General features: G+C 39.9%; 1 protein-coding gene and 1 pseudogene across 1 annotated transcript in view; one reads left to right on the top strand and one right to left on the bottom strand.

The window, feature by feature from the left end:
- The window catches only part of Abraxas2 (abraxas 2, BRISC complex subunit), a 30,573-nt gene that overhangs the window by 13,960 nt on the left and 4,159 nt on the right, over positions 1-12,454 (top strand). The window contains exons 4-8 of the mRNA XM_048338057.1: positions 542-608; positions 6,197-6,387; positions 7,864-7,983; positions 8,747-8,831; positions 11,115-11,229. Coding sequence (XP_048194014.1) covers positions 542-608; positions 6,197-6,387; positions 7,864-7,983; positions 8,747-8,831; positions 11,115-11,229 — 578 coding nt within the window. The remainder of the gene's footprint in view (positions 1-541; positions 609-6,196; positions 6,388-7,863; positions 7,984-8,746; positions 8,832-11,114; positions 11,230-12,454) is intronic.
- Positions 2,575-3,071, bottom strand: LOC125345911 (annotated as a pseudogene).

Genomic DNA, 12,454 nt, shown 5'->3' with positions numbered 1-12,454 from the left:
ATGTTATTTTTTGACGCTTAGAAACAAAAGATGACACAGCCATTAGAAACCACACATGAGTAATCACTTGCTGTCAGAACCCCCACCTGTGGAAGTAACGCCATTTGATTTGTAGTGATCTCAACTATTTGTTACAAAAGAAAGCTTCCTTTCAAGAAAGAATCAAGACTGATTTCTCTTTATATGCCTTTGAAGACAAGCAATTAAACTTTATGAAGGCTAAATACCCCATGGACACATGTGACTAAGCATGTCCAGGTCACTGGACTGTAAAATTTTTTTTTTTTTTTTTTTTTTTTTTGCCAGTCCTGGGGCTTGGACTCAGGGCCTGAGCACTGTCCCTGGCTTCTTTTTGCTCAAGGCTAGCACTCTGCCACTTGAGCCACAGCGCCGCTTCTGGCCGTTTTCTGTATATGTGGTGCTGGGGAATCGAACCTAGGGCCTCGTGTATCCGAAGCAGGCACTCTTGCCACTAGGCTATATCCCCAGCCCCTGGACTGTAAAATTTTGACAAATGTTTTTCTCTTCTCTAAAAAAACAGTTTTTATGACTACGCAAACAAAGTTAATGAAGAGAGTTTGGACAGGATTCTGAAAGATCGGAGAAAGGTATGTTTTACTTATTACTCCATCTGATTTGGAAATAGTTCTTCATCTCAGCACTCAAACTTAAAAACAGGAAGGTAAAAGTGGAACAATGATACTTTATACTAATGTGTAAGACTTCTTTTACATAGATTCTAAAGGTAAATTACAGATGTGAGATGATGTTTGTACCATTTTAATAGAAAAAAATAGGTATTTGTAGAATTATCCCATTATGTTAAAATAGAAAATAAAAAGTGAACTATAATCTGGAAAGTTAACGGCCGTTCAGTAGATTGTGGATGGTATTTTTTTGTTGTTGTTATTGTTTGTTTTGGGGGTTTTTTGTTTTGTTTTTTTGCCAGTCCTGTCCCTGGCCTCTTTGCTCAAGGCAAGCACTCTACCACTTGAGCCACAGTGCCACTTCTGGCCTTTTCTATATAGTCAGGAAAAATGTTTTTCAAGAATGTCAATTTCAATCAGACATCATTGAATATATTACTCCTATTCCTATCAATACATGCATATGATTTTCTTTTATATATGATAAGGAAATCTGGATAAAATTGAAATGAAAGTTGTATAGTTATTTATTGTCTGATAGATTCAATTTATTCTACTATTGGATACCAATGGCTCATTCCTATAATTCTAGCTAGTCAGGAGGCTAAAGATCTGAAGGATTAGGGTTCAAAGATAGCCTGAGAAGAAAAGTCTTCAAGGCTCTCTTTCTAAATAACCAATAAAAAGCCAAGATAGAGGCATGGCCCAAGAGGTAGTGTCAGCTATGAGCAAGTAACCTAAGCACATAAGCACATTCAATTCCCTGAGTTCAGCCCTGGTACCTATAAAACAACAACAACAACAAAAAAGACCCTCTGTTGTATCATGTATAGTTTTTTGTTTGTTTTGCTTTAAGATATTAATTTCAGAAAAATAGGCTATTAAGCCATCGCTTGAAAAAAAATTCTCAACTTGTCAAAACAAAATTCCTGTGTGCAAAGGAGTTAAGAGTAAGTGCAGGGCTGGTAATATGACTTAGCAGTAGAGTGCTTGCCTTGCATGCATGAAGCCCTGGGTTTGAGTCCTCAGCACCACATAAACAGAAAAGGCCAGAAGTGGCTGTGGCTCAAGTGGTAGCATGCTAGCCTTAAGCAAAAGGAAGCCATGGACAGTGCTCAGGCCCTGAGTTCAAGGCCCAGAACTGGTCCAAAAAAAAAAAAAAAAGACTTAACCTGGGCAGAAGAGTCTGTGAGACTCCATCCCCAAAATAACTAGGAAAAAACTAGGCTGGAGGCATGCCTCAAGTGGTAGAGCACTAGCTAATCAGGTATGAGGCCTTGAGTTCAAACCGTAGTCTGACCAAAAAAAAAGGAGGGTTGAGATAGAGGCTAATGTTTTTCTTATGAAAACCTCTCAGGTATAAAATGGTTAGAGTGTGAATTACCACCCTAGCAGAATCCACACTGTATTTATAGTTTCTGCAGCCCTCAAATTTTAGACAAAGGCCACACAAGGCCAGCAAAAAGGAGGATTTCTGTCTTCTGAAAGTATCTACTCCTAAGCAGGTAACAGTAAATTTAACAGTCCTCTTAGCATCTTCATAAGGCCCAAAAGAACAGAAGCTGGAGCTAGTAAATGAGCCCAAGGTTAGCATGATTATTTTGGCTCTGGGAAATGTAAATGAATGTCAAGAATAGAGAAGAAAGTCTGTTGGATAAATTGGTAATGAAACATAAATAAGCATACAGTTTAGGAGAAGACATCATGATTCTATTTTTTTAGATGTGATCATTTATTTGTTACCCTTAAAGTTTTTTGGGGTTTTTTTTGGCAAAGATATACTTTAGCATAACAGGATAAAGTAGGGAGAAATGGGAAAATGGATTAGCATTTCCTGCTTCCCACACAGGAAATGGGAGTGAAGACTCCAGAAATTCTTAGTTTTCACTGAGCTCAGACTTAGTAGCAGAAGCTCAGAGAAGAGCCTTCATCTCTTGGCAATCTGTTTCTAGGGTTTTTCTTTGGCTTTCTCTTCCTTCTCTTGGCCACAAGTTGAGCATATTCTGTGGCCTCAGGGTGTTTGTTCAGAGTAACATGCCAGTGTTTTCACTTCAGGACACATGGAGTAACAAGATGCTGGGTCTTGGGAGCATGGGCCTGGGTTTCTTGCTTTTTTTGTTCATTGGCTTTTTGACAAAATTTGGCTGACATCATCATCTTTAGAGAGATTGAAAGTTTGTATATTCTGCTAGCTCTTTTGTGCCCCAGACAATGAGGCAGTCGTATCTTACTGGTCCAGGAATATCCCCCTCCGCCCTTTAACCAATAACCAAGTTGAGAATGCTAGGGTGTACATTTTCAGTGCAACCTCAAACAGATGCACATTTTCTCTCTCTAGTTCTCTTTGGTCTTTAACATTCTTATCAACAAGTAAACTTGAGTCAAGATATTCTGCTTCATAGGAAAGCCTTGTTTCTCATTCATACTGTGGATCTAGACTGTATAACCTACCTTTTTTTTTTTTTTTTGGCCAGTCCTAGGGCTTGAACTCAGGGCCTGAGCACTGTCCCTGGCTTCTTTTTGCTCAAGGCTAGCACTCTGCCAACTTGAGCCACAGCGCCACTTCTGGCCTTTTCTATATCTGTGGTGCTGAGGAATCGAACCTAGGGCTTCATGTATACAAGACAAGCACTGTTGGCCCTAGGCCATATTCCCAGCCATAACCTACCATTCTTTACCAGAGTGTCAGCAGCAACTTCTGTGACCTTCTCATAAAGAGTAGGAAGTTCACGTGCATCATTCACTTGGAGTGAATTCCTGACAGCCACTGGCCAGGAAGGAGATACTCAGCTTCATTTTGATGCAGCTGTCTGTCCAAGAGGCTCCACAGAAAGAGGCCAACTTACTTATCATGCCTCATCATGCTCTAAACATAGCTATCCAAAATATGCTCTCCAACACTAGTGACCCAGTTCCCCAGTAATCTTGTGACTAGCTTCTCTTTTAGTTCTAAAAAGTAGAATTATAGACATTACCAATATGAATTGACTTGGCATCTCACCCTTCAGTTTTCAGATTGATAGGAGAATCTGTTTATAACTGTAGACAAATGTTAAATCATTATCAGTTGATATTTGACAAAGTAAAAAAGACAAATGATTGAAAACAATTGGACTTGGCATAACTGAAAAGTGCTGTTATTTAGCCTGTCACCATATGTAAGATTCTGCTAGCCAACGAATATTTTGTGAAAACAAGCTATCTGCCAAGTGCTATTCAAGTCTTCTGAAGATAAAGTGTGAGGTGTGTCCCAGGCCTGCAGAGGTAGTGCCAACATTTAGCACCAAGGATCTAGTCTGAGAATGAAGGTGTCATGTTCACATACATTGATAGCTCTCACTAATCAAAAGTTTCTCTACTTTTTGTTGAATACAGAACTACTTTTAAATCAGGTGCCAGTGGCTCACACTTATTTGTTTTTTGCTGGTCCTGGGGCTTGAACTCAGGGCCTGGGCTCTGTCCCTGAGCCTCTCTGTGTTCAAGGCTATTGCTCTACCATTTGAGCCGTATTCCTACTTCCAGCTTTTTCTGTTTATGTGGTCTTGAGGAAACAAACCCAGTGCTTCATGCATGCTAGGCAAGCACTCTACCACTAAGCCACATTCCCAGCCCCTCACACCTGTAATCCTAACTACTCAGGAGGCTAAGATCTGAGGATCTCAGTTTAAAGCCAACCTACGCAGACAAATATGAGAAACTCACACCTCCACTTAACAAATTCGAAGTGTGACTGAGTGATAGAGTGCCAGACTTTTGAGTAAAAAAGCCAAATGAGAGCACAAGGCGCTGAGTTCAAGCCCCGGGGATGGCACAATAAAATTGTTTTAAACAAAAAATAAAAATCTACTTTTAACTTTTCTTCATATAACATGGAATTTTGAAGTTAGTGTTGTACAATGGAAAAAGACTGGTAGCCAGATTTTACACTGTAGCTGTCACTCAGCCATGTGACTTTTGACATGACAGGTCTTAATATTGATCAAGAGTCATAACTTACGGAATTGTAATCTCTTTATACAACTACTCAATAATAAAATTGAAAAATAAAAAGATAGGTCTTACAAGATTGTACAATGAAAGAGAAGGTTTGGCATAAGTATTCAATGACTGTTAATTTACATGAAGGTGCTAGTATATAATCTAAATTTACTATTTTAAAACAGTACTAACAGTTTTAAAAATACCTTTCCTGTGTTTGTTTGTTTGTAACAGGTTTGTTTGAGACTGGCCTTGAATTTGCTAGTCTAGGCTTGGCCCTGACTTGGCAATCCTCCTGCCTCTGTCACTGTAGTGCTGGGATTGCAGGCATGTACCATCATGCTTAGCTCACCTTCACCTTCAAAACAGGACATTTTGACTGGGAGGCATGGCTCAAGTGATGGAGCACCACTGTGATCAAAAAAGTCAGGCCGGGGGCTGGGGATATGGCCTAGTGGCAAGAGTGCCTGCCTCATATACATGAGGCCCTGGGTTCGATTCCCCAGCACCACATATACAGAAAACGGCCAGAAGTGGCGCTGTGGCTCAAGTGGCAGAGTGCTAGCCTTGAGCAAAAAGAAGCCAGGGACAGTGCTCAGCCCCTGAGTCCCAAGCCCCAGGACTGGCCAAAAAAAAAAAGTCAGGCCGGAGTGCAAAACTCTTCGTTCAAGGCCTAGTATTGGCACAAAAACAAAATCTCAGGATTTTTACTTAGCATTTATTTCAAAAAAGCAAGCTTTATGGAGATTGTGTTTCTAATTTAAAAATTAAGCTGTTTCTACAACAGGCTTTCAAATTTCCAACGCAAAAGAAAACTCAAGGAATTGATCTTACATTAAGATTCCTGGTTCTACTTTAGAGGTTGATTGTACAAGTATGAGAGGGACCCAGGAAAGCATTTTGGCAGACTTCAAGATGTCTCATGTCATCTGTTTTCAGATGTTCAGCAAGTCACATGATGAGAAGTATAGTTTCTATAGGTTAATTCATTTAGGCAGTTTAGGAATGCTGTGGTTTGTCGAAATGGCCGAACTATTAAAAATAGACTGTGGAGTGTAATTCACATATGACAAAGTACACATATTTAGTATATATGTTGATCAGTTTGGTATGTGTACATACCCATGAAACTGTTACCGAAAGGCAATAATGACATACAATCCAGTGGCAAACATTTCCTTGTGTCTTTTTCTCATTCCACTTCCATACCCTGCACTCTCAACCACGGAATTGCTCCATATCAATATAGATAAATTTTCATTTTCTAGAGTTTTACATAAATAGAATCCTTATTTCCACCCTAGGGTCTGGCTTCTTTCATTCATAGTTACTTGAGATCCACCCGTGTTGTATACACAGTGATTTGTGCCTTTTTATTACTGAGTTGTACTCCAGTGTATAGATACATCACAATTTGTTTACTTTTTCAATTGCTGCTAGACAATTGGTTGTTTTCAGTTTGAGGCTATCCCACATAAAACTACTATAAATATTTGTGTACAGTGTTTGTGTGGATATAGTCAGTGTTTGTAGGATTTCATGCAACTTTTAATACTTCTGTTTTGCTACAGAAAGTCATTGGATGGTATAGATTCCGACGAAACACTCAGCAGCAGATGTCATACAGAGAACAGGTTATCCACAAACAGCTCACTCGCATTCTTGGTGTGCCTGACCTCGTCTTCCTCCTCTTCAGCTTCATCTCTACTGCCAACAATTCCACTCATGCTTTAGAATATGTTCTCTTTAGACCAAATCGCAGGTAAAGAAAACCTTTCCACCAGTCTCATAAAGAGAAAGACGTTGGCACAAGTAACTGAGATTTATAGCTTTGAAAATGTGCGTTATAATGCATTTTATAGCATCTATAAAGACAAGCTTTTGTTGCCCTCTGAACAGTTAGGAGACGATGTTCTCCTTGTCAGGTATTTATATAAATTAAAATGTTTTTAGATCAATAAGCATTAGCAGACATGTATACTATGCATAAATTAATATGGAGTGAACAGGCAGGAACCATCACTTCTTGATCTTTTATAGCAGTGTAGTTCTATTGCTTCAGAGGTCTGACCGGGATGTTAGAACATCAGTTTCAAAGACAAAACTATAAAATTGATTCCACCTACTGGTTAATGAGGGGTTTGCATTGTGAACTTGTTAAGTGAAAAACATGATTATGTGGTCATGTTGTCTGCCTATAAATGGCATAAAGCTTTCCATTTGGAAATTCAGTTTAATGAATTAAATCGAAAATAATTGTTAGTAAATAACTATTTTCAAGCTTGGGAACCTGATGTTATTGTGGTTCAAATCCAGCCTAGCCTAGCTTGAACTCAAGGTCTTGTTCTCACTTGGCATTTTTTTTTTTTTTTTTTTTTTTTTTTTTTGGCCAGTCCTGGACCTTGGACTCAGGGCCTGAGCACTGTCCCTGGCTTCTTTTTGCTCAAGGCTAGCACTCTACCACTTGAGCCACAGCGCTACTTCTGGCCGTTTTCTGTATATGTGGTGCTGAGGAATCGAACCCAGGGCTTCATGTATACGAGGCAAGCACTCTTGCCACTAGGCCATAGTCCCAGCTTGGCTTTTTTGCTCAAGTCTATTGCTCTGCCATTTGAACCAAACCTCCACTTAAAGCTTTTCTTTTACTTTTTTTTGCTGATTGATTGCGGAGATAAGTTCTGCACAGACTTTTCTACCTAGGCTGGCTTTGAACTTCGATCCTCAGATCTCAGCCTCCTGAGTAGCTAGGATTATAGACATGAGCCACTGCCAGCTAGGCCAAACCTCATTCTTTTTTTCTTCTTTTTTTTTCTTTTCGGTCGTGGGGCTTGAACTCTAGGCCTAGGTGCTGTCCCTGAGCTCTTCAGCTCAAGGCTAGCACTCTACCACTTGAACCAGAGCGCTACTTCCAGTTTTCTGGTGGTTAATTGGAGATGAGAGACTCACGGACTTTCCTGCCCTGGCTGGCTTTGAACTACAATCCTCAGATCTCAGCCTCCTGAGTAGCTAGGATTACAGGCTACTGGTGCCCGGCCTAAGCCTCATTCTTAAAGTAGTACTTTTAGAGAAGGTAGTAGACACCTGTAATCCTAGCACTGAAGAAGATAAGACGGGAGGTTAATTTGAGCCCACAAGGTCACCATCCATACAACAACATAGCAAGGCCCCATGTTTTTTTTTACAAGAGAAAAAAATAGTGATACCTTTTACATGATTTCTTTTTCCACTTTCCTCATAGGTATAATCAAAGGATATCACTTGCTATTCCCAATCTAGGCAATACTAGCCAGCAAGAATACAAAGTGTCTTCAGTGCCAAATACTTCTCAGAGTTATGCCAAAGTTATTAAAGAACATGGGTAAGTTGAAAGTTAAACGAGAGCTTTTTCTTTCTCTTGTAGACAATATTTCTCTTATTAATCATTTATGAGTTTATGGAAATAAATAAAATTAGGATGGGAATTGAAGGATGCAGAAAGGTAATTTTGTAGATTATTGCGACTACCATAGACAAAATTTTATTCTTATTGAAAAATAGTTTACTGTATTTTTATCATTTGCCACAAATATTTTTGGAGGCAAAACAAAAGTTGGGAAAGGGTATGCATATTTCTAAGGTTCTAAGAGTTAAAAAGAAAGCATAGTCACTAAAAGATGTATAGCTGTAAGCTGGGCATCAGTGGCCCACGTCTGTAATCCTAACTACCCAGGAGGTTGAGATCTGAGGATTGAAGTTCACAGATAGCCAACTGCACAGGAAAGTTCTTGAGTCTTTTATCTCTAATCAACCACCAGAAGATCGGAATTGGCACTGAGGCTTTAAATGTTAAAGCACTAGCCTTGAGCAGAAGAGCTTGGGGACAGAGCCCAGGATCTGAGTTCAAATTTCACAACTGACAAGAAAAAGAAAAAAAAGAAAGACATATAGCTTTTTAACTATACTTGAAACTTGATAATGTGGGATTTTTATTTCTCTTCTGTAATTCTAGCAGGAAGGGCATTTTAGACATTGTCACTTCAGAATCATAGTTTCATATGTAGATTAATGGTAGAAGTAATAGGAAAAATGTCTGTGGCTCATAGCAGTTTTAATAATTTTGACATCTTTTTTCTGTCTTCTAGTACTGACTTTTTTGACAAGGATGGAGTAATGAAAGACATCAGGGCTATTTATCAGGTTTATAATGCACTTCAGGAAAAAGTACAGGTAACTGATTTATTAATTGTCATCATATTTATATTGCTTTAATTTTTATCATCTCCCAATTGACAGCTGAATTATGATTCAAGTGTCAGATGTGCTTCCTCAAGTAGTGTCAGATCTGTAGTTACTTATGCCATCCCACAGAAGCCTGTCTCGGTCATACCCGAAGTAGAGATCCTGAACTGTTTATTAAGACACTTAGGCCCCCAGGTACAATAGTACTCTATCTAGGAAAATGTATGCCGAGTTTAAAGAAGGCTGCTAGGAGCACAACTATCAACGTCAGTCATATTCTAAGAAGAGACAGTATTAAAAGCTACTCATAGAGGCTGGGAATATGGCCTAGTGGCAAGAGTGCTTACCTCATATACATGAAGCCCTAGGTTCGATTCCTCGGCACCACATATGTAGAAAAGGCCAGAAATGGCGCTGTGGCTCAAGTTGGCAGAGTGGTAGCCTAAAACAAAAAGAAGCCAGGGATGGTGCTCAGGCCCTGAGTTCAAGCCCCAGGCCTGGCACAAAAAAAAAAGCTACTCATAACTCAATTCAGTTCTGCCTCCTTTTGAGACCACTCATTCTGCCTCTGGCTGCTTCCATCAAGTAGAAGCATTACAATGGCGCTGTTCGTTCTTAGTCATCCATGCAACAAATATTTACGGAGTTGTCCTTAATGAGCCAGATACTGAGCTAGATGCTAACAGTACTTTTGCACATTCTTTTCATCATCATGTGTTCTTGCTGCTAACCCAAAGCACAAAACAGTCTTTGAACTTGCCTTTTAGGGCAAGAAGGAAAGTGGCTTGGTAGAAACTCTCCTAAGGCTGGAGAGAGCATGTTTGTTAGAAGATTCCAAAGAATAAGTGAAGAATGAAGGCAGCATCTGAAAGGGGAAAGACCGAGTGCAGCCTGGGGCAAAAGGAGAAGTATACAGTGGCAGTTTCTAGTGTGTCTCCAAATTAGGCTTTCCCTTACCACTCACTGTAACTGGAACGCTACAGGCTCACTGGTGTGAGGCTTACTTTCTGAAAGTTTCTGGTATTTCTGCTATGGGAAGAATGTGCAGTGGAAAAAAATAGCTTTTGTTCTGAATTCATGCTCATGCCCTTTCAAACTATCAGCACAGGCCAAAGAACTTCAAAGTGACTATTAGACATTTACTTGTTGATTGAAGAAGTCCAGCTCTGAAAACACTGATATCTCATAGTGATTACTAATGACTAAATTACATGGATGCAACTTCAAATAGTTACCTTTTATTAAACCTTGACTTTGAAATGTATTCTCTTTTCCAGCTTTTCCTCATTATAATTATTTCTTATTAAATAAATCTGTCTTATCTATTTTTTTGTTTTGTTTTGTTTTTGCCAATCCTTGGCCTTGAACTCAGGGCCTGAGCACTGTCCCTGGCTTCTTCTTGCTCAAGGCTAGCACTCTACCACTTAAGTCACAGCGCCACTTCTGTTTTATATATATGTGGTGCTGAGGAATCGAACCCAGGGCTTCATGTATACGAGGCTCCCAGCCCTTATCTGTTTTTTTATTTGGTTAGTTATAAATATATGTTGAAAGCATCTCATCGCTGTCTTATCTTTTATTCTTCCTCTGTAAGTTACACTAGTAGCAAGAAAATTCCCTTTTCAATAAAAATGATGAATTAGCTGGGCACCAGTGGCTCATGCCTATAATCCTAGGTATTCAAGGTTGAGATCTGAGGATCATGGTTTGAAGCCAGCCCAGGAAGGAAAGTTGGAGACTTTTATCTCCAATTAAACACCGAAAAAAGCCAGACGTGGAGCTGTGACTCAAGCAGTAGAGCACCAGATTTCAGCAATAAAGTCAGGGACATGCCTGGGCCCTGAGTTTCAAGCCCACGTCTGGCACCTCACCCATCCCCCCCCCAAAAAAAAGATAAATCAAGGCAATATATCTTATTCTCAAAAATTTATAAGCTGACTTGTGTAATCATATTAAAATTAAGAAAGGAAATCAATGGACAAGAAGAATCTTGAGCCAGGTATGAAGGTATACAGCTGTACTCCCAGCACTCAGGAGGCTGAGGCAGGAGGATTTTAAGTTTGAGGCCAGTATTGGCAGCATAGCAAGACCCTGTCTCAAGAAAACCATCCTCCTTCCTTGTGCCTTTCTGATTTTCTTCTACTTTGTGTCTGTTTTGAACCTGATTTAATCATCTAGTCTTTTTCTAGGTGTGCAAAAAGAATGAATTTATGAAGTGCCACATGCTTGAATTTGAAACTAACCTTTCTGGTTATGTTTTCCCCTCCTCAGGCAGTGTGTGCAGATGTAGAAAAGAGTGAACGAGTTGTTGAATCTTGCCAGGCAGAAGTGAACAAATTAAGAAGACAAATCACTCAGAAGAAAAATGAGAAAGAACAAGAAAGAAGTATGTTTCTTAGTCATTTTATCATTCATATCAGGGAAATGTCTGGGGTGGTACTGGGGATTGGACCTGGAGTGTTGCACCTGCTTTGCTACTGAGCTACATCCCTAAAATGTCTTATTTTAAGTATTAAATTAGACATTAAGTGGCATGAGTTCCATTCTCAGCAAGCCCCAGGTTAACTTGTTTAGGGAAAGCCGTTCCCTGTCACTAAACTCTTCTTAAGGGGAAGTGCTATTTTTACAGTACCTCTCAGGCCTCTTAAAAACTGGAAGAAAGGGCTGGGACTATGGCCTAGTGGCAAGAGTGCTTGCTTTGTATACATGAAGCCCTGGGTTCGATTCCCCAGCACCACATATACAGAAAATGGCCAGAAGTGGCGCTGTGGCTCAAGTGGCCGAGTGCTAGCCTTGAGCAAAAAGAAGCCAGGGACAGTGCTCAGGCCCTGAGTCCAAGCCCCAGGACTGGCCAAAAAAAAAAAAACTGGAAGAAAAAAGCAAGGCTAGAAAAGCTGACACAGAAGTTAAAACAAGTCCATTGGGTCTGATGATTATTACTAAGGGAACTCTGAAATGCCTCACCTGTCCAAACCGTGCCCTATGTTCTACCTACAGAAAAAAACAGGCATTAGTAGCTCATTCCTATAATCATACTCAGGAGGCTGTGATCTGAGGATCACAGCTCCAAGTCAGCCCGAGCAGAAAAGTCTCTGAGACTCTATAACAGCAAAAAAAAGCTAGACTATAGGTGTGGCTCAAGGTAAAGCACCAGCCATATGTGAAGAAGCCAATTAAGGGCATGAGGGCCTGAGTTCTAGTCCTAGTACTGGCATCAAAACAAAGCAGGGTTTCCTAAAATTCCTTAACGTGTATTGATTCACATCAGGGTCATGATACAGACTTCTTTGTCAGATATTTAGTTGCCATGCATAAATGTATAGCATTAATCTAAGGAAAGTTAGATCTGAGAATCTAATAATTCCAAAGTAGTAACAGATTTTTTTTTTTTTTTGCCAGTCCTGGAGCTTGAACTCAGGGCCTGAGCACTGTCCATGGCTTCTTTTTGCTCAAGGCTAGCACTCTGCCACTTGAGCCACAGCGCCACTTCTGGCTTTTTCTGTTTATGTGGTGCTGAGGAATAGAACCCAGGGCTTCATGCATGCTAGGCAAGCACTCTACCACTAGGCCACCTTCCCAGCCCTGTAGTAATAGATTTTACATTTGTACAT

The sequence above is a fragment of the Perognathus longimembris genome, chromosome 2 (assembly GCF_023159225.1).
Source record: "Perognathus longimembris pacificus isolate PPM17 chromosome 2, ASM2315922v1, whole genome shotgun sequence".
Lineage (NCBI taxonomy): Eukaryota > Metazoa > Chordata > Mammalia > Rodentia > Heteromyidae > Perognathus > Perognathus longimembris.
Note: the sequence above shows the minus strand (reverse complement) of the source record. Positions and strands in the feature narration are given on the sequence as shown.